This window comes from Poromitra crassiceps (genome assembly GCF_964638095.1).
Source record: "Poromitra crassiceps genome assembly, chromosome: 26".
NCBI classification, from domain to species: domain Eukaryota; kingdom Metazoa; phylum Chordata; class Actinopteri; order Beryciformes; family Melamphaidae; genus Poromitra; species Poromitra crassiceps.
The window spans coordinates 3799102-3822103 of record NC_139640.1 but is presented as its reverse complement, the minus strand read 5'-3'; the positions used below and the strand labels follow the sequence as shown (position 1 = coordinate 3822103).

Genomic DNA, 23002 nt, shown 5'->3' with positions numbered 1-23002 from the left:
AGGATGCATCCCTAGTCATCTTGTTCTGGAACTGGCCCTGGCCGCGGCCGCCCAAACACACAGCGGCTCAGGTGGGGATTCGAGCGTACAGCGTTTGCAGTCCTCGTCCTACTATGCGAGGTACTCCTGTAGGGCGGGGTGCAAAGCGAGGCATGCCCATAAGAAGGGATAATCCCCCCAGGCGTATATCTATGACTCTGTGCTCCTCCGAGCCGAGCTTTCAGGACAGCGCGTGCGGGGTACTTTGTCAATAAGATAAGAGATGCTGATAGACGGACACAAGGAGAGAGAGCGAAAGCTGGCGCATGTCCCCCCCTCTGTCGGGCATCAACAGCTGGGGGAGATTACTGATGTCACACTGCCTCCTCTCTCCCCTCCCTCCCGCCAAGACTCCTCCACCCTCCACTACCTCAGCTCACCACAAGCCATCTGTCTTTCTTTACCCCTCTCTCTCCCATCCCCCCCCAGCCCCACAACTCGCACGTCTCTCTTGGTACAATACATCGTCAAAATGTATATTATCAAACAGGTGTTGTTTATCATATAATTGTGGCGATTAAAACAAAACATCATGAGTGATTGCTGCTAACAGCTTTTTACACATTCTGGTAGCGCCGCGCGTGACACAGGCAATGGGATGTTTGCATGAGGGGAAAAAAGCAGTTTGTATACCCGTTGCTGTTGTATCTGGTGTTGCATGAGTGTTCAGAGGATTTTGCCATTTCACGCGATGAAGGGAATCTGACTGGATTGAGTATTGTAAGGATCACATCAGAATCAGAATCAGAATCACTTTTATTGCCACAGTATGCAAGTTACATACGAGGAATTTGTCTTAGTGTCTGTATACAGCGTAGCGGTTACATCAATATACAGAGATAAGAAGTAGGAAGATAACTAACGGCAATCGCAAGGTTGCAAGTGCAATCAAATCGAATCAAATCGAGTCAATATATCATGGTAATGCAATATAGAAGCATATAGGAATATATTTCCATTGCTATTTATAAGCAACATTTGTCAACCCGATCTTTGTGGGCCCTTCTGTTCTTCTGCTATAGAATGCAATGTCAATCATTAATTATAGTAAGTTTATATTATAAAGTTGATGTATAAGCTCCTCCTCACTGCTGTGCTCGCGCGCATCTGTAGCGATAGCCAGGACAGAGAAAAGTGCGCCACCTACAGAAACGCATCACCACAAAACACAAGCTCCGCCCACACCATTGATTGACAGGTGATCTCTACTGAAACGCCACAGCAATGAGCTCGAGGGTGACGTTTGGGATCAGAGGTCAACTACAAAAACACCACACCTCACAGTGCCTTTGGAAGTGTTCATAGTAACTGCATATTATGTTATCACAATTTTACTAAAAGGCAGTGATATAAAAATCCATGTTTTACTGTTTAGTTGTGAAAAGGGCACACAGAACTCGTTGTGAGCAGTTTCATGTAGGAGCTATTTTCTTTCGACCCAACTACACCCACTAGCTGTAGGTAGTTCCGACATGAAACTGCAGCTAGCTATAGTGGGAGTCGTTAGGTTGAAAGAAAATTGTTCCTACATGAAACTGCTCTCAACAACGTCTACCTTGCTGTTGAGTTCTTCAAATGTATTTTCCTCTCTCTACAGCCGATATCTCCAAAACTCAGCAGCTCACACCAACACCATCTAGATGGATAAATAGCACTAAAAGCTGAGAGGGAAAATGTTGATTTTAGGGTGAACTGTCCCTTTAACAACTTGCAATCTCACCACCGTCATTATTTCCCTTGCCGTGCGTTGACACCGTTGCACGTAAGTATAGAGACACTGCGTAACGCGTCATCGTTCAGAAACCACGCCCAAGACGGGGGAAAACGGAAACCCCACCTCCAATCCTGGCGTTCTCCTATGTCACGTGCATGGTTGCGTGTTGCACAAAAATATCGTATATACGGAAGATGAACACTCCAACTTACTTCTTGACAGCTAGATCCACATTTTTCTTCTCGCCAATTCTCAATAGCTTCCTTGTTTTGCTCAGGAGTACAAAAAAACTTTAACTGGCGATTTTTTACATTTGTTGTCTGTGCAGCCCCACCACACAACAGCTTTTAGCTATGTTTAATTCAAGGAAAATGACGCTGGTGTGTGGAAATGAACGGAGCTTTTCCCCCGTGATGGGCGTGGCCTATTTCATGCAGTGTCTCTATTGCGTAACGTACTGTATCCAGTACATGAATGCTATTTCTACCTGTGTGGCTGCAAGGTTACGGAATTAATCTAAGGTTACTGATGTAATTTTGATGAAAGAACAGAAAGTCCACATAAAGATCAATATCGGCCAGGGCGCCTGGAATGTCAAGGAATACACGCATGCGAACACGCACACGCGCACACGCACACACACACACACACACACACACACACACACACACACAGACACACACACACGTAGTGTAGTGAAGAGTATATGAATGTGCGTTGGGGATGTAATGAGTGAGTTCACAATGATGTTCTTGCTTCTTTTATGAGAAACTGAGATTGCAGACAAATTATGACTGAAAGATTCCCTTAATTATTTCTTACAAAACTACAAAATGCTGAATTTGTTTTCAAATTAAATAATTTATTTTTACTTCGGAGGTAGGTAGGGTATCTGCAAACCACAAACTTTACAAAGAAATTGCATATTTCATTTGCTTTCGCAATTAATTTCTCCTCTCACCGATTCGAATCTTCACACATTTGTATGGATTTGTAACTGTAATGCGTGTAGCACGGGTTTTTAGAGACACACAGCGCGCAGCCTTAATTATCAATGAACCAACCTTCTCCCCACTCGCTCCATCATCTAACCTCCAAGCTGGAAGCAGTGTTTGCTTTCCTGCACCATCTCCATGGTAACTGAGCCACGGTTCGGGCGGTGAAGGAACATGGCATTGTTTTGAAATCCATACAGGTGCTCTTCTTCTGTAGGAGCATTAGCGCTGACAAAGGGACAACCGTCGCTGCTATTCTTTCTATTAGATTTGCTGGGGGGAAGGTAGGAGAAGCTGTTGTCTTTTCAAAGGGATGTGGCTCTTTTTATTGGTCCAATCTGCTCGCCTCACTTTAGGGCCATTTATCACTCAACCGCCTCGGCCTTGAGCAGCAGCTGAGTCTGAGCTATTCTTTGAGAAGGGCCTGACCCCAAAACTCCTCTCATCACTGTATTTTCCCGTTATAAAATACCTTCCTGTCATCATAGAGGCCATTTACACCTGCCGCTAACATGCGTTTTCTGTGATCAGATTGCAATCAGATTGTGTTTTATCACTTGAAATGCCAGGTGTAAACACCCCCAAAACGCATTGAAGAAGGATTGCAATCTGATCGGCCAAACCACCTCCGGAGGGGGTCAGGGATGCATTGTGTACACATTGAACACAAGTGTAAATGCAATGTGTCCTCTCAATCTGGATACACCAACTTTATGCGGATTGAGAGGACAACCATTTCTACAATCTGATTGCAATCAGATTGCAATCAGATTGCAGAAAATGCATGTTAACGCCAGGTGTAAATGGAATCAGGCTGAAGTGATCAAATACAATCTGATTGCAATCTGATGGCAGAAACCACATGTTAACGCCAGGTGTAAATGGCCTCAGAGTAGTTTCCTATGAAACATCACTTCCTAGCATAGCGTCGGCAAGCTATTTGTAATGTGGAGGTCCATTGGAGAATTGTCTGTGAGCAAATAATGTGTCTAAATATATAAACAAGCGGGCTAGAAAATCAAGGATAACGTTGGCCGTCGCCATCTTGATTTTTCGTCAGCAGAGTGGGAGGGAATGGGGTTGAGTCCTTGCAGCTCACGTGAGATGGGGGTTTCCCAGAGCTGCAGCTCTGCCCGCTATTGGTCCGTGATCGGCAAGCGGCGTGATCACTGGACAGGCGATCTGTCAATCATCCCCTTTTCTATCATCTATTTTACTCCAAACGGGCGAGTTATATAAAAAATGACCCCCCTACAGTTCAGTCAGGACCACTTTAGTCAAAAACACAAGACCACTTAGATCAATTTACATACATACATCCTAACTCCTTTAGTCAAACTTGAGATTACACTTTTATTGCCAATTTGTAGATGTCCACTGTGCCCAAGGTTCCCTTTTTAAAACATCCGAATGACAGAGACAAGTCACTTGTTAACTGATAACCTATTAAGCCACTAACAGTTTGACTTGAAGGGTGATTTACACAACCTGAATAGTCGTCTTGTTATACCTATACAGGGACACTATAAATGTACCATGTGGAGTACCTAGTAACACTTTTTTCAGTGTGAGTGCCTAGACGGCAACCACAATAATGCATACACATAAGAAACACACAGGATGATAACATGGCAGGTTGATATATACAGTTATACTGTAATGCAAGATAGCGGTCAGTATCCACTTCATGGGTACAAAAAGCAGCACCTCCTCCATATTGAGCGGCTGCCGATAATAGCAGATATTGAACAATATCTCGCTAACTGCTTGGCCCTTCTCTTAGGTAGACCAGCCATCTGAAGGCCTCTCACAACCAGCTTATGGACATGACCCAGGCTACCAAATATGAAAACTAGAAGTTTACACCTGTAGCCCAGCTGTGAAATGGACACACACACACACACACACACAGGCACACGCACACACACACACACACGATGTGCCTTTTGCCTGTCTAATCTGCGTCTGTTCAGGCCCACTCCACGCAGAAATACACGCACACACACACAGGCGCGCGCGCGCACACACACACACACACACACACACACACGCGCACGCACACCCACACACACGATGTGCCTGCCGCCTGTCTAATCTGTGTCTGTTCAGGCCCACTCCACGCAGAAATACACACACACACACACACACACACACACGCGCGCGCACACACACACACACACACACGATGTGCCTGCCGCCTGTCTAATCTGTGTCTGTTCAGGCCCACTCCACGCAGAAATACACACACACACACACACACACACACACGCGCGCGCACACACACACACACACACACGATGTGCCTGCCGCCTGTCTAATCTGTGTCTGTTCAGGCCCACTCCACGCAGAAATACACACACACACACACACACACACACACACACACACACACACACACACACACACACACACACACACACACAACCCATCTCGTTCAGTGACATGGAGGCCAGAGCACCTTTAATTAAAAGAAGAGAGAGCAGGAGAGAGAGACACAGAGAGAGACAGACAGGCAGACAGACAGACAGAGAATGAGAGAGAGACAGAGAGACAGACAGAGAATGAGAGAGAGACAGAGAGAGAAAGAGAGACAACAGACAGAGAAAGAATGAGAGAGGTAGAGAGACCGACAGAGAGAGAATATGAGATTGAGAGAGAGAGAGAGAGAGAGAGAGAGAGAGAGAGACAGAGAGAGAATATGAGATTGAGAGAGAGAGCGAGAGAGAGAGAGAGAGAGACAGACAGAGAGAGAATATGAGATTGAGAGAGAGAGAGAGAGAGAGAGAGAGAGAGAGAGAGAGAGAGACAGAGAGAGAGAGAGAGACAGACAGAGAGAGAATATGAGATTGAGAGAGAGAGAGAGAGAGAGAGAGAGAGAGAGAGAGAGACAGAGAGAGAGAGAGAGACAGAGAGAGAGAGAGAGAGAGAGAGAGACAGAGAGAGAGAGACCGAGAGAGAGAGGGGATAACTTTAAAACAAACCTCATTAAAGTCATGCTGCAACCAAAGAAACCGATGTAAAATCATCCATATTCTTCTCTGGCAAATTAAAACCAATGGATTTTGCGTCTCAGTTATAAAATAAAAATGGAAGGCTGCCCATTGGCTTAAACATGCAGGGATGTAAAAAAAAAAAAAAAAAAAAAGTAAATAAAAACGGAATGTAAAAAACCCCCATCTCTAAATGCTAATTTATTCGCAGAAATGAAACTGACCCAGCGTTCTTAATGCAGATGCTAAGTGGGTAAGATGCTCTAAAATAACAAACTCGTAAATATTCCATGCAACACAAAGCATCATTTACAGCTTCCCTCGTGAGGTATTATACTCATTTATGAAGTAGCCAGCTTCATATGTCATTAGCATTTAGCTTTGCACAGCTAAACGACCATTGTGTGAAATACAGAACGAACCGTCGGCTATTGAGGTTCCTCGTTCTATTATATTTCCAGTTACAATATGGTTAATGTCCTGCAAATGAACAGCTGATGGCAACGGTTTCTCCTAGAGACACATTCGAAAAATGGGGTAGATAATCGACAGGGATATAATGTTACACTAACAACATATGTTTGATTGCACCAGCATTTAACTTAATGATCTACAATGCTTATTTGTCAGTAGGATCTAATTAATGCATATCGGCTAATTAATGCATTTTCACATCTGTCTCTTTTCCTGAATGAGGCACATTTTCGACGCTCGTTTGCATTTCCTCGCATCTCCTCTGAAAGCCGCCTCCTCTGCCGCTTTCCCCCGAAGTGATTGAAGACACCTTTGATCCTGAAGCGCAGCGCAGAACGAGCGCAGGTTTGTACCGTTAAACTCATCCTCATAGCTGACTGACAGCTTGCTCAATGGGAGTAAATAAAAGTCACATGTAAAATTATTCTCCAATTAATTGTTTGTGATGAGTAGCATACTAAACACCTACACCAGCATACTAAACACCTACACTGGCATACTAAACACCTACACTAGCATACTAAACACCTACACTGGCATACTAAACACCTACACTAGCATACTAAACACCTACACTGAAAAAAAAATTGAAAAAAAGAAAAGACTCAAAGCCGTGAGTAGCCTACAACCAACGGTGAGAGATTGAGAGAAAAGATTGGGCAAGGCACCCCAAATTCATTTATAATAACATTAATAACATTTATAAAATTATAAATTAATTTATGATATCAAAAGACATCATTGTTAATACCCACATATTGTCCGTTTCGATGCATGGGGTAAGCACGTCGGGTCTGTCTATGCTCGTCGTCACTCAATGTAGTAATGAGCAGTGGATGGCGACAGGATCAAATCAGTTGGCAACTTTGATGATATTTCATCTGCGCTTTCAAACTGTACCGTCTCCTCTTGTGCATAATTACCCGGCAGTTCAGCTGTTACAGCCCCCGAATCTCATGCTACAAGCCAAGAATATCAACGACAACAAAGCGTGTTGTAAACACATTACTTTCAAAAAAAGTAATGCCTTACTTTACTTGATTACTCCCTGGAGAAAGTAATTCGTTACACTACTCGTTACATTACTTTTGCGTTACTCCGTAACATCGCCTGAGATGCATTGTCACGTAATTTGCCATGTTAACAATACAACATTAAACCTTACATATGCCCATATATTAGCACAATCTCTATCGTAATAAGGTAGGTTGCAAAACTTTTCCTGTCTGATGGTGGCTGTCCGTTCTCTGCCATCTGTATTTTGCTCAATATGTTTCTGAAAAATGGCGGTTCTACTGTTGAAACTGGCAACATTTCCTCTACCATGTACGAGGCAACAAGCCTGTCCATCTCTGATTTTGATGTTACCTGGTGTTTAAAACAGGAAAGACGATTACGAAATGACGTCATGCAGAAGCGTCCTTGTATGGGCAAAGAATAAGGTGATCACACTGCCACCTAGCGACCTGGCATGTACATTACGGCGTTTTAAAAATTCAACAGCGCTCATGTAAACAGGGAGAAGGTGTGAAGGAAAAGGTGTGAAGGAAACGCTATTGTGTCTTTTCTTCCAGAAACTGTCCTCGTGTAAAGGGCCCCTATAAGACATACTGTAGGCATCTGCAGTAGCCATTTAGCCTAAAGCTACCCCACCTCCATGCCCACAGTAGATCTGTTGATAGGCCAAGATCTCCACAGTGATGACATCATGGGGAAATGATTGAAGATAAGAAATGAGAAGCTGGCTGAATGTGTGCATCAATCAACTGTAACAAAGCTAATGATTGTCAGCCCTCCCTCCTCTGTCTGTCTGCTCACAGCCGTCATAACATCTCCCCATGACTCAATCCTGATACAGCAATTACAGGAGAAGAGTCTTAACTAATAACAGCAATCCAATCAAGTCCCAGCATGCATGGAAGGAAAGGAGGCCCGCCATCAATAATGACAAGCAATTTGCTAGATATTGTTATTTTTACGCCCGGCGCTTAATAACAGGATCAGGTGAGGCGTTCCTTTCTCTTCCTTCTACATGTTTCCCTGGCTGGTTGTGATGGTTCATTAAAGGAACACTCTGCCCATTTTCAACCAGCTTTGTATCATTAGAACATCAGTAGTATAACAGTAAACTGTTTTGAAGTCTGTCATTTAATTTGACAGTTATTGAGTGTTAAAGTGTGGACCAGTGACATCACTGGTCCACACTAACTCAAATGAATAACTCATTAACTCAAATCAACTCTCAATAACTGTCAAACTAGATGACGGTTTTGAAGTCATTCATCTAGTTTGACAGTTATTATTTGAGTTAATGAGTTATTAATTTGAGTTAGTGTGGACCACACTTCACTCGGACCAACACACACACGCACACGCACGCACACACACACACACACACACACACACACACACACACACACACACACACACACACACACACACACACACACACACACACACACACACGCACACACACACACAAAACAATGTGGGGGGATTTTTTTTAAATCCAATATAGCTAAATCACTTGGTTTGACCAAGTAAAACTATTTTATAAGCAGTTTACGAACGTCTTTATGGTGGATGAAATCCCTTGGTGCATAGGCCTAACCCGGAAGTGGGCGTGACCTTTAGCATTCTATATTCATAGTATTCTGTTACATCATCATGCGGCTATCTTGGTACAGTGGGACAATAACAGATGAGTGCAATCAATGTACCGTAGATACAAAGCACTGTGGATGTTCTTGATGTGTGGAATTCGTTTGTGACAACATTTGAGAAAAGAATCGGATCGTAATTTGCGCCGTGGACACGATGCACAGCGCCACTGTGCAGCGAGCGGGGGGCAGCCTGGAAGAGGATTGACCCATGAGAAACACAGCCATCTTTGGAAATACAGTAGCGAGTTTTGAAATACGTCTTTAAACAATCCGACCCAGTGATCCTTTTTTTTAATCAAAATTAAAGGAAGATATTCACATAGTTTTGGTTGGGAATTTTGCAAACAGAAGTCAATCTAATGCATTTAACATTGAAACGTGACTGTATGGAGCTATAGAGACACTGTGTAACGCGTCATCATTCAGAAGCCACGCCCAAGACGGGGGAAAACAGAAACCCCCCCTCCAATCCTGGCGTTCTCCTATGTCACGTGCATGGTTGCGTGTTGCACAAAAAGATCGTATATACGGAAGATGAACACTCCAACTTACTTCTTGACAGCTAGATCCACATTTTTCTTCTCGCCAATTCTCAATGGCTTCCTTGTTTTGCTCAGGAGTACAAAAAAAACTTTAACTGGCGATTTTTTACATTTGTTGTCTGCACAGCCCCACCACACAACAGCTTTTAGCTATGTTTAATTCAAGGAAAATGACGCTGGTGTGTGGAAATGAACAGGGCTTTTCCCCCGTGATGGGCGTGGCCTATTTCATGCAGTGCCTCTATAACATAAAAAAAAAAAAAAATGGACCCCGGACCCAGTGAAAACCCCGGTTATGAAGCAACCTAATCGCCAGAATAAAATGTTGGACATTTGGAATTCATAATTGACTAAAAATAATGCATAATCTAAGACATAATTATGCTGCACATGACTTCACAAAGTTAAAAAAATATGTTAATAATTTTGCACTGTGACCTTTTTACCTTGTGACACTCTGCTCTTTTCTTTTTATCCATTTGATGTAAAGCACTTTGAATGGAATGAGCTCTACAAATAGACTTGCCTTGTCTTACTATCCTATAGTTGCCTACTATAATGTTATAATCATGTTTTCCAATGACTCTTGAGAAAACCATGCAGGCAACTAATGAAATAGTATAATTTAAATATGAATAAGTGATCATGAATTTAACGATTTCATTTGTGGAAGGTAGGGAATGAGTCCTTACCCCAAGTGAAGGAGTTCACGTATCTCTGGGTCTTGTTCTCGAGTGAGGGGACAGTGGAGCATGAGATGGGGCGGTGAATCGGAGCAGCGGGAGCTGTATATTGCGTTTGCTTTACAGCACCGTCGTGACGAAGAGAGAGCTGAGCAAGAAGGCAAAGCTCTCGATGTACCGGTCGATCTTCGTTCCTACTAGGGATGTTCATTTTGAAAAGTTTCCATAATCGAAAATCGGGGAAAATTAACGATCAATTATGGATTATCGATCATATTAATATTTTTTTTTTTTTTTTTTTTTACAAAATGAATGCCTATGGCAGAAAATACGAAAGACAACGTGTTCTCCTCAATTAACTCTTTATTTCAATGTGTCTCCTCTCCAACACTCTGCTGTCCCCGGCGCATGCCGGTGTGACTTCCCCATGTTTAAAACAGTTTTGTTGGCACAAAGGCCCGTGCCCAGCCAGAAAACTAGAGACTATATGAAGCTCCACCTCACGTTAGTCGGCTGTGCAATGGAGTGGGGCGAGGAGGAACGAATTCCACCCAAACCTAGTCCGCAAAAAAAAAATTAATAATAATAATAACAAAATCGATAAAAATTCCACATGATCGATTCCATTCCTTAACGATCAATTATCGATTTTCGATAACTGATGAACATCCCTAGTTCCTACCCTTACCTATGGTCATGAAGGGTGGGTCATGACCGAAAGAACAAGACTGCCGATACAAGCGGCCGAAATGAGTTTTTTCTCAGGAGGGTGGCTGGCATCTCCTTTAAGGTGAGAATCTCAGTCATCCGTGAAGTAGAGCCACTGCTCCTTCACATAGAAAGGAGCGAGTTGAGGTGGTTCGGGCATCTGGTAAGGATGTCACCTGGTCGCTTCCCTAGGGGAGATGTTCCAGGCACCTCCAGCAGGGAGGAGACCACGGTGCTAGGCGCTAGGTGGAGAGATCATATCTCCACGCTGGCTTGGGAACGCATCAGGATCCCCCCCAGTCAGAGGTGGCTAATGTGGCCAGGGAAAGGGACGTTTGGGGCTCCCTGCTGGAACTGCTACCTCTGCGACCCGATCCTGGATAAGCGGTTGAAGATGATGATGATGATGATGAATTTGTGGAAATACGCAATGATGACAAAATAGTACATCTATAAGAATCTGCAGAATTAATTCAAACTGTTTGAAACAGAAATAGCTTTATTATCCCAGTTTGGCAAAACGATGACGTAATCGTAATGAGTGGTGTCCCAGTTATGATATAATTGGTTTGTGGCTCCGTTTTGAAGGGCAGGGGGGGGCAAAGCGTGGGGCACTCAAAAATGAGGGGTAGGGGTAAAACTAATAAATGGGATTGGGCCTTAAGGTGCTTACACATCAAGAGCGATGCGAATATACGGCACGAAATTGCGATGCGAGTTTTGACCCACCTGTCAATCACAGCCACAGATGCGTACACGTCGGAAGCGAATTTCTGAAAAATCGACCGTGGTTCGAAAAAATAAACGCCGCAATAACGCTCGGCGAAACTTCGCCGTTGGTATGCACGGTTGCATTCACTGATATAGGTTCGGAAAATATTATTGACGTGCGAATTAATCGCACGAAAAAAACGCTCCCGATGTGTAAGGACCTTTACTGTCTCTCCTCTGCTGTTTCCTTCTATGCTTCCTTTCCTTCTTTCTTTCTTTCTTTCTCTTTTTCCGGTCTTGCGCACATGCACGCGCGCGCACACACACACACACACACACACACACACACACACACACACACACACAGACACACACACACACACACACACACACACACACACACACGCACACACACACACAGGAGGTGGTTGGCAAGCGGGTGACAGGGGGGAAGGAAGTTGAATGACAGAAACAAAAGCGTAACCACGACAACAGTCTGGCTGGCCGTGATGCACAGCTGATTGAAGGTAAACTCAATGATCCTGATGGGAGAAGCAGCTCGTCAGGATAACGGTCAGAGAGATAGATTTTCTATCCACTCTTTTTCCTTCTCCGATTTCCTTTTGAATTCCTCGGTTTGGCAGGATCTAATATCGCAACAGGCTTGATCAATCGGTAGATAGGAGGGAGGGCCGTAAACCATGACATCTTATTGGACAATCAATCAGTCAATTTGCCGTGCCCGAGCCTGTTCCCACCCAATTAAGAGTCCTCCACAGTGGTGAAGTCAACTGGCAATTTGGGAGTGCAGAGCGGAGCTTTGGGCTACTCTACTTCAATAGACAACCTGAGAAAGTGCTGGCGAGAGAGAGGGCAGCCTAGGCAATAAGGCACTCAAGGATTCTTCAAGAGCGAAAAGCTTAGAATAATGACGTCTTTTGAGGGAGTCAGTCAGGGCTGAGAGCTGTTCTAGCCTTTCTATAATTGGTCCCCACATAAAGCACCATTCCAATGTGATTTGACTACAAATTCCTATTTAAAGCTCCACAAGGGGAGCTTTGTACACCGGTGACCACAAAATGGCAGCGAAAGGTAAGGTAAGGTTTGAATTTTGCTCGACTTTGAAATCTAGAAATCATGTTGCCCAACTTTTACACCAAAGGATACGAAAAGGCCAAAGATCTAGAATGCTGGTTTTCATTTCACTTCTCCACTTTCCACTGTTTTATTTGATATCTTGAGGTCCATAGAGACACTGCATGAAATAGGCCACGCCCATCACGGGGGAAAAGCTCCGTTCATTTCCACACACCAGCGTCATTTTCCTTGAATTAAACATAGCTAAAAGCTGTTGTGTGGTGGGGCTGCGCAGACAACAAATGTAAAAAAAATCGCCATTTAATGTTTTTTTGTACTCCTGAGCAAAATAAGGAAGCCATTGAGAATTGGCGAGAAGAAAAATGTGGATCTAGCTGTCAAGAAGTAAGTTGGAGTGTTCATCTTCCGTATATACGATCTTTTTGTGCAACACGCACGTGACATAGGAGAACGCCAGGATTGGAGGGGGGGTTTCTGTTTTCCCCCGTCTTGGGCGTGGCTTCTGAATGATGACGCGTTACGCAGTGTCTCTATTCAAAGCTGGTTGTGGTCTCTATGTACCAAAAACACTCAATCCATTTCTCCACGTTCATTTTGCAGCATCTCGTTTCCCAGTGGAAAAGTCCCACCGCCCACCTTCAAAAGCGTTCCAGTTCACAAAGGCAAAACGCAAACAAGAAACATGGTGGACGGCTGCAAACTTCTTTTTGTTGGGCAAATAGCAAGACAGCTTAACAACGAGCGGAGCACCCTCCTTGCATATTTAAAGCTGCATTCAGCGATGTTTTTGTGTTAAAATAAGTGTTAAATTACTCTGACAGCAATTACTGAAATAGAGTGTTTGGTCAGTAACTTGAAACCCCTGTCCTCTATCTTTCTCCTGTAGTCCTGCAGGCAGGGCGGACATATCTCCTGTCCTCTATCTCTCTCCTGTAGTCCTGCAGGCAGGGCGGACATATCTCCGCAACCATAAATCGTAGAGACTGCCCACGATACCATACTAAAACGATACTTGAGTCACGATACGATAGTATTGCGATATTGCGATATGCTAGTATTGCGATATATTGAATATTGCGATATTTGGATATATTGTCTAACTCCTTTTCCTACCTTTTCCTTGACCTCACCGGAAGTAAAACATGCAGTGTTTTTTTGTTTTGTTTTGTTTTCCCCCACATGTAGGCTACATTATTAAGCTTCTCTGGACTCAATATGCCACTGCAGGCGCGGACTGCACCATCGGGCGCTTCGGGCAGATGCCCGGTGGCCTGGCATGGCATGGCTAGTGTCCTCTAGAGAGAGAGTGGCGTCAGCGGAGGACCAAAATGCGAGACTCATTAGCCAATGAACAGCCAGGAATGGGTCTCGCGCTACTTTTGCATGCTAAAATAAAGCTGATAATGTACAATTTGATTCAAGGGATGAAAAACCCTTTCAAAGTACAACACAAACTGTCTATTTTGCTGCAACTCGACAGTGCTGCTTTTTTTTATTTCCAGGACCTTCCTGGAAAAAAACTGGTCCATTGGAGTGAATGGAGATGTCGGAACTCTTCCATTATACGGCTCTGGGCATGGCCTGCCAATTTTTTTTTTTTTTTTTTTTTTTTTTTTGTTATCGATACTTGGCGTCCAAATATCGATACAATATCATCAGGCAAAATATCGCGATACTATGGTGTATCGATTTTCCACCCCACCCCTATTGCCCACTGGTGCTAGTGTAGCACAACCATCAGCAGCAATTTGGGGTTCAGTATCTTGCCCAAGGGCACTTCGACATGCGGACTGGAGGAGCCGGGGATCGAACCACCGACCTTCTGATTAGTGGACGACCCACTCTATCTCCTCTCACAGCCGCCCCAAGAGAAAAAAAGAGAAAAGCATACCAGTATGGTGGAGACGATCAGTGAGCGGTTGGATAAGGAATCGGAGACATTGGTTGACTTCCCCTTCTGGTTGTCCGTCATGTTCAGGCCACTAGGGGGGTCCCAGGTTCCGATCTGGAAAGCAGAAATCAGCTCTTATTTAATCCCTATAGTAGTGGAGCAGAAATGTACTTTTAAAGAGATATTCAACACGTTGAGCCAGACAGAGAAAGCCAGGGTCAGATCATGTCAGTTATTCAAAAAAGGGCGGGGAGTTTTCAGGCTTTCGAAATCCGCCCACTCCACAATTGGATAGGATGAACTTTTGTGGGGCGGGCAAATTTCTGAGCCAATGGCAGAGCTCTGTGCAGTTCCTGCTCGCGCATGCGTGGTTTCATTCTAAATCAGGTGAGGCAGTGGCGCTGGAAGTACTTTTAGGTAGGGGGTGCTGTAAGGAAGGGACTCTCGGTGCTGCAGTGGCGAAGGAAATTTGACGTTTTTTGGACTTTTAGCCATATTTAGAGGAATATTTAATTTTAAATTAACATTAGGATTATACTGTTATATGTCATTATTCAGTATCTTCTCCTTTTCTCACTCACTTTCATGTAAGCACCTGCTCTCCCTTTAGTCGTTTTACACTACAACAGACAGCAACACAGGCATAAACACTGAACTTATTATTATTATTATGGAAAACCAGATTATGATGAAAATCAAACACTTTTGAAGAGAGAGCGTATGAAATAAGATTAGAGCTGGGAAGCACAAACTGTTAATGCATTTTGTTGCTGTTATAAACACAAGACAGCCAAATCCAACAATTTTGAAAATCCCATCTCTTGCCACCAGGGGGTGCTGCAGCACCCTCAGCACCCACCTTCCAGCTCCCTTGGGCTGTGACGAGACAGCTCTTTGAGCTCCTACACACGAGCGGAAGAGGGAAGATAGGTGGCGGTATACAATTGCAATTGGATTGCGATTTGCCAGAAAACGCGTTCACATCTGGAAAGAAGCACCACCATTGGCATACATACTCCTTGGGGATTGTTCTTCTGATAAAAACCTTTTAGGCACGTGAAAAAAAATCAAAGGTTTTTCCAATATGGCCGCCATTTCCCCCCCAGAAATACTATTTTGGCGGCAACTTTGTGTAGAATTGTCCAATATGAATGATCTTGCTATCAAACCATACATTTATGACCGCACAGAGAAGCCAGATTTATATCAGAAATCATTTTTATATCTCCTTCTGCCATTTACTCTGCATATTTCTTTAAGTCATGTGAAAAATAAAATATGCATAAACAACATTATTGTAGCAAAACATTTATTAGAAATGATGTACAGGAAATTTACACTTTGCACGAGGAGTAGGGGTGTCACGATACACTCAGTTCACGATACGATACGTTACACGATATTGGGTTCACGATAACGATACGATACTTTAACAATATTTTTTTGCGATCGAGTTGTAAGTTGAGGGGGCATCCTCCACGCTAATTTGAGTCATTTCACCATTTTCATCCTCCGTGTGTCTGTAACGTCCCTCGTCTGTTCAAACAAAGCAATGAAAAGGAGAGCGAGCATGCAATCAGATGCAGATCAGTGCCACAATGTTCAGCTTCTTTTTCTCACGATATGAGATTTCATCTCAACGATACATATTGTCACGTTTTGATATCGCGATATATTGTGGGACGATATATTGTGACATCCCTAACGAGGAGTGAGTGTCACATGACCTTGGGCTGCACATCACGCAAGTAAAAGCAAGAAGAAAAACCCCTTCAAAATGCTTCATGTGCCTCTATACAGCACAGAGGATCATGTGCAGACACAGTCACCAGCTGTGTGAACTGAGAGTCCTGCAGGAAATAATGTTAGCGATGATCTACCTCTGGATTGCCCCCTGGTCTTCTGCACAATTCATTGTGTGTGTGTGTGTGTGTGTGTGTGTGTGTGTGTGTGTGTGTGTGTGTGTGTGTGTGTGTGTCCGTGTGCGTGTGCGCGTGTGTGTGTGTGTGTGTGTGTGTGTGTGCGTGTGTGTGTGTGTGTAATTGAGAAGAGGACAGTGGGGGGGAGAGAGAAGAGGTTATGGGATGTGCCTCTATAGCTCGTGCTGTCCTCTCTCAGTCTCCTCATCCACCACAGCATCTTTGACTGCCTTTGCACATGCACACAATATTCCGCTTTTTGCCCTTATTCCGAAAAAGACAATCTTCCGACGTAGCCGTTTGGATGGCTAATGGAAATGAATATGCCCCTGATATTCCCATTCTACATGCAGCCGTGCATACCCCCGATCACTGTAACGATGGCGATGATGTAGCATTACTGTACTCCCTATGGCCACGTTCATTCATCCATTCACTCATTCACTCACTCATCTTAATCTGGCGCCCGATGGCTGTTACGGGACATGAACACACACCTACAACACCATTTACAAACAAACCATTTAGCTAAAGGAGCTAGCTGGCTACCTACAGTAGATGTCTTTTTCCCCATTTACTGTCAATAAAATGGACGTAGCCACCCATTGTTTTTTGGACTCACGTTTGGAAGCCTAGTGTTGTCTAGACTCAGCTCTCAGTCTTAATCCGTTTCACGACTGTAAGACTGAGAATATTACTATTTAAATCTTTTCATAACGTTAGGTGGTGCTGTTGGAAGCCTTGCATCGGAGAACCAATCATGAGTGTTGTGGGCGGGCCTGCTTTCTGGGAGCAGTGACGCTCATGCAGAACCGGTGCTGTCGCGTTTGCAGAGAAACATATGAATCACTTAGAAACAAACATAACCTGTTAATAGGACGTGTTTCATCCGGCCCCGGCGGCTAGAGGTCTTTCCCCCAGCGATAAGCCCGACTCCCGAGGCTAACGTTACAGAGCCTGCTGATGACTTCACAGTAGCAAGCGGACCACTTCCGGGTAGGACAAATTATTGTAAAACAAACAACAGGTATAAACTCTCTTTGCAGCACATCAGTGTCTTGCTCTATATTGGAACTATGAAACATTGCATTGCCGCAACCAAATCAAATTCTAATAATAAATGTAGGCGTGTCTGCTGCCGGCCGTTCTCGCCGGGCTCTGAACCAGATTTGGACCCGTAAATTCTCAGACGTTTGGTGGTTAGGTGGCGCTGTTGGCGCCGCTCACCAAACGTCTGGAAACCCAGACTAAGTGTTGTCTGTCGCCATCTTGGGGTCCTTGCGCACAAGACGGGGTTTTCCCAGAGTGATCACGGGACAGGCGACCTGTCAATCACCCACAAAACATAGTCTTTTCTATCGTCTATTTTACTCTAAACGCGTGAGTTATATAAAAATCCATCCCCAGTTGAAAAGGTGAAATTGGCGATATAGGCTATAACTGCATTTTGGTCCATTCTGTAAACATGCTTATTCACTGTTACAAAAGTGGGACATTTTAACATGGAGGTGAACGGGAACAATGCCCTTCCGGGTCCCGCCTCAAGTGGCCATTCGAGGAACTACAGCTTTCAGGATCACGCTAGCTCACTTTTTTTTTGGTCCTATTCTTACCAGCATCATCTGGTCCATTTGAGGAGCGTCTTGCGATATTTGTGAAAATATGTTGATATCCAAGTCTTTCATCTGTGTTTCTCCTTCTGACCAGAAATGTGGGCTTTTCTTTTGGGCATGTTTCTCTGGCTAGTTGGTTTGTTTACAAAGCACATAGTATACTGTAGCTGGCCGTAAACAGGCAAAAGGCTGTGTCGCAAACTGCAGTAAAAACATGACGCATATTCCGAATGCACTGTATACATGTCCAAAGACATAATAATATTGGCAATTGCCACATCTTAATCAGAAAAATACTAAATTCGGAAAAAAGTCTAAGGGTGTATTCACACCTATCTCGTTTGGAGCAGTTGTTTCCGAAACAGAGAGCGTTTTCCCCGTTGGTGCGGTTTGTTTGGGGGAGTGTGAACACAGCAATCGCACTCGGACGCGGGACAAACAAGCGGACTGAGATCTGAGGGGCCCAGGATGGTGTGAGTGAGGGGCCCAGGATGATGTGAGTGAGGGGCCCAGGATGATGTGAGCAAGAGGCCCAGGATGAGGCTTTGTGGGGCCCAGGGTGGGGCTTTGAGGTGCCCAGGATAGGGCTTTGTGGGGCCCAGGATGGGGCTTTGTGGGGCCCAGGATGGGGCTTTGAGGGGGCCAGGATGGGGCTTTGAGGGGCCCAGGATGGGGCTTTGTGGGGCCCAGGATGGGGCTTTGTGGGGCCCAGGATGGGGCTTTGAGGCACCCAGGATGAGGGCTTTGAGGGGGCCAGGATGAGGCTTTGAGGCGCCCAGGATGGGGCTTTGTGGGGGCCAGGATGAGGCTTTGTGGGGCCCAGGGTGGGGCTTTGTGGGGCCCAGGATGGGGCTTTGAGGCACCCAGGATGAGGGCTTTGAGGGGGCCAGGATGAGGCTTTGAGGCGCCCAGGATGGGGCTTTGTGGGGGCCAGGATGAGGCTTTGTGGGGCCCAGGGTGGGGCTTTGTGGGGCCCACGGTGGGGCTTTGAGGTGCCCAGGATGAGGCTTTGAGGTGCCCAGGATGAGGCTTTGAGGTGCCCAGGGTGGGGCTTTGAGGGGCCCAGGATGGTGTGAGCGAGAGGCCAGGATGTGGCTTTGTAATATCAAATCAAATCTTTAATTCAGCCCTCATGGGGCTGAGGGGCTTCTGAAGGGTTTTATTAATAGAGTAAATTATGCATGGAGGCACACAGACTGCAGGTCAGGAGCTGCCAACACCAGTGAGGACGCCCGAGTGTGAAGTGTCTGCAGACGTACACAAGAATGCTCTTTGTATTGAAGGTGTTATTTTTAAAGTTCCCTTTCCTACAGCTACGCTCAGGAATCTTGAGTAGGCTAAGATGTAGGCTACAACACACATGTAGTGATGCACCGATATGAGCATTTGGCCAGATACCATAACCGATATTCACATTGCTTTTATGGCTGGTAAACGATATGGTGTTGATATGATCAGTATAAAAACAAGTTTCTATTATAATAAAATTGTGTACAGACTGAAAAACACATGTAAACACTGTGAACTGGAAAAAGTAAATGTCTTTCTTTATTCCCCAAACATCTGGAAGAGCCCATAAATCAAGACCCTGTCTGATTCTCAAGTGAATGAGCTACAGTATATAGGTGGCATTTCTAGGTAAGAAGTTGTAATTAGGCTGTCTGAAACCAGTTTGATACATAAGTTCACTGAATTTGCAACCTTTATAGTTACCTGGTTTTGACCAATTTTCAAGGAACCATAGTATGGTGCCTTTGGTGGGCTAGGATATCTCATAATACCTTGCCACCTTTCCAAAACGACGAAGAACGAAGCGAGCCTGAGCGAGCCCCTAATGGCGGCGCCCACAAAGCCTCCCGCATCAGAAAAAAGTGAAACATTGTTGGCTAAATAACAAACATCTGTCACTTTCTTTTCATTTTTATTCTAGAATAGTCAATAACATCATCCTTTCCTTCATTTCAGTGCAGTCAGATGTTTGTAGTGTCAGGAAAGTCACTTTTGAACAATAGTAGGAAGCATCTTACCTGACTCTGTTATGGACAGCAGCCGGCTAGTTAGGTTGCTAGCTAACGTTAACGTTACTTTAGAAAACCCGCTCCGCGTGCCCCAAAGCAGGACTTACATTTCATTACATTACGTCATTTGGCAGACGCTTTTATCCAAAGCGACTTACAATAACACATTTTTGTCAGCAATAGAGCAATCAACTACAACTTCTGAAGGAATAGTGGTAAAAAAAAAATATTTTTTGACACTGGTCTGTCAATTCTATCATTTCACACGTACCATTTCCCTTTTTTGCCTTCAAATTAAAAATGTAAAAACAATGAAACGTTCGCCTGTGAAGCCTCAACCTGTTTGGATTATAATAACGTTAGGGAAAACAGCCATCAGCCATGCTGTTTTATACTAATTTATTGCCAAATGCTTTGGGAAACAACTTCATCAAGCTTGGTCAGATGCAGTGTTTCCTCTATTGTTTCCATTATGATTTTTTTTTGCAGATACCGTTAACCAATATTAACATTGCTGTTATTTTGCTCATCGGACCGATACCGCAATATATAAAAAAATGACCCTACCGATACCAATATGACTGCCGATATTACGTGCATCCCTACAAACTATCAATGTGTCCACATGAAATGGTTCGTACGATATCTTCCGAAAATTAGGCTAGTTCTCCTTCGGTTTTTGTGCATAATCCTACAGTTAGATGATCAGGCCTTCAATGCATCGTGGGTGCGTTTCCACCTGGACCGTATGTGTTTCATCCCACCACCAGGGGCTCTCTCAAAAATGCAGTCATGCACACTGTAGAAATAGAAATGTTTTAGTCTAAATGGGCAAGTTATATAAAAATCCACCCCCGTACATTTGTCATGAAAGCTGAAATTAGCTATAGAGACCAAAACCTTTTTTTTTAACCAGACATGTATATTTACGCTGTAAAGACGGGTATTTTAACATGGGGATGGACTCTCTCTTGCAGCCAGCCTCAGGTGGCCATTTGAGGAAATTGCAGTTTTTGCTACTGCCGCATTGATATAAATTTACATGCGCGAGCAGAAACCTGCCCCCTCACACACGCATACACACACGCATGTATGCGCACGCACACACACACACGCACACGCGCACACACACACACACACACACACACACAAACCTTCTCTAGTCCCTCCTCCTTTAGACTGATGACATCCAGGTCAAAGTCTGTCCTCAAGCCATTGGTCCTGTTGAAAGTGATCCTCCCTGTCAGGCCATCCCAATGGGCCTGGAGAGAGAGAGAGAGAGAGAGAGAGAGAGAGAGAGAGAGAGAGAGAGAGAGAGAGGAGACAGTCAAGCATCTGCCTCACATCTCCATCCAGCTATATTTCGAATCACAAGAGACCATAGAACATTTCACTCAGACCAAAACTTATCCCCCCCCCCCCCAATTTGTGCCTAAACCAGAAGTGGCCGTGAGCCGCGTGACTATGGCTCTCTATACAATCTTTACAGGTACAGATGGGTATGATAGGATACAATCTTCAAGTCAGTCCACAGGCCAGCGGCAGGAAAGTCTCGCGGGACTTGACGAGAGTTGGTCTAGCTGACCCGACAGGAGGAAATGAGATGCCTGTATATAGCGCTGAAAAGAGCCCGGGGGAGAATTAGCAGTCTGATGGTTCTTTAGGGATCAGATTATGACGATATGGGTCGAAAACGGGAATAAAACTGTCTATTTACATGGATGAAAAGCACGCTGCCACGTGGCCCCCACGGAGCTCCATTCTAGGACTGGCTTGCACACTATTGATCTCAAAACAACGCCTAAGACGGACAAAAACGCTGCGGAGAACACTGGGTGAGTCGTCAGATAATAATTAATGTGAGGAGAGGGCTCCAGGTTAAAAAAAAACGAAATTCTCCTTTAACACATTGACTGCCAGCCCTTTTTTCAATGCTGTAGGTAGGTTCTGCCAGGTTTTTTTTTGAGGATTCTGGCTCATTTTACAAGAGCCGAGGATTCTTTTCTGTTAAGACTTCGTGAACACCAATCATCTAAAAAGAACTAATAGAATGTGTGCTTTCTCTGTCTAAAAGAGTTAGTTTGTAGAGTTAGTAGTTATGTAAGCATTAGCAGTTGAATACAGCATGGTTTAAGCGTCAGAAAAATTATTCAGAGATAAACGGCTTTTTGTGAAATTCGATAGAACAGTCACTTTAACCATTCATTTTTGGCATCAGTAAGAGTCAGACATCTAAACAATAGTTTTGAACAGTAATTTCCTCCATAACAGCAGGAAACCCCCCTCTGCTTCCAACTCCTCCCTCCGTGTGTGTTCTCCTCCTGCCTCCCTGGCTCTCCAGCGGGCGTGTCACAACGAAGTTGCTGCTGCCTGGCTGCTGCCTGTTTGCGCGGTGCCACTGTTTGAGGAAGTCTGGGTGGACTCGCTCGTTTCGTGGAGTTTTGGTTGAGAGCTTTGATGCGATTCTGGTCATATTTATGCTGCGTGTTTCAAAGTGTGCATCCAATCTATTCTTGGAACCCCCCACCGTTGCCACCGCTGTGCATCAGCGCGAAAGTGAAAGCGTTTTCGCCATCAATTTTACAGTATGAGAACGGCTTCCTCGCGCTTTTCCGTCCAGTTTTGGGTCGCCTCTTTCTACTGTGGAGAGACATGTCGACACTCAGTGGGTCGGTAAAATAGATTATACACATTCAATACCTCCAATTCTGGTGTAGGAGACGTAAAAGGGGTTGATCGATGTCCCACCGTCAAAAAAAAAAAATGTTTATGTAAGCCGAGATATCTCGTCCTTGGCACTCAACGGTTGGATTATGTAAGCCGAGATATCTCGTCCTTGGCACTCAACGTGTTAATTACGGTAGCCTATTGCAGACAGCCCCTCATTTTTTGTTTCTGATTTCTGTGTGGTGCTGATGGACAGCTCCTTTTATCATTAGAGTAA

At 44.4% G+C, this 23002-nt stretch overlaps 1 protein-coding gene across 1 annotated transcript in view; it reads right to left on the bottom strand.

Annotated features, from left to right (window-relative positions):
- Positions 1-23002, bottom strand: part of LOC310798896 (glutamate receptor ionotropic, kainate 2-like) — a gene marked incomplete at both ends in the record, with an annotated part of 373179 nt that overhangs the window by 136072 nt on the left and 214105 nt on the right. The window contains 2 exons of the mRNA XM_083661456.1: positions 14509-14622; positions 21213-21320. Coding sequence (XP_083517582.1) covers positions 14509-14622; positions 21213-21320 — 222 coding nt within the window. The remainder of the gene's footprint in view (positions 1-14508; positions 14623-21212; positions 21321-23002) is intronic.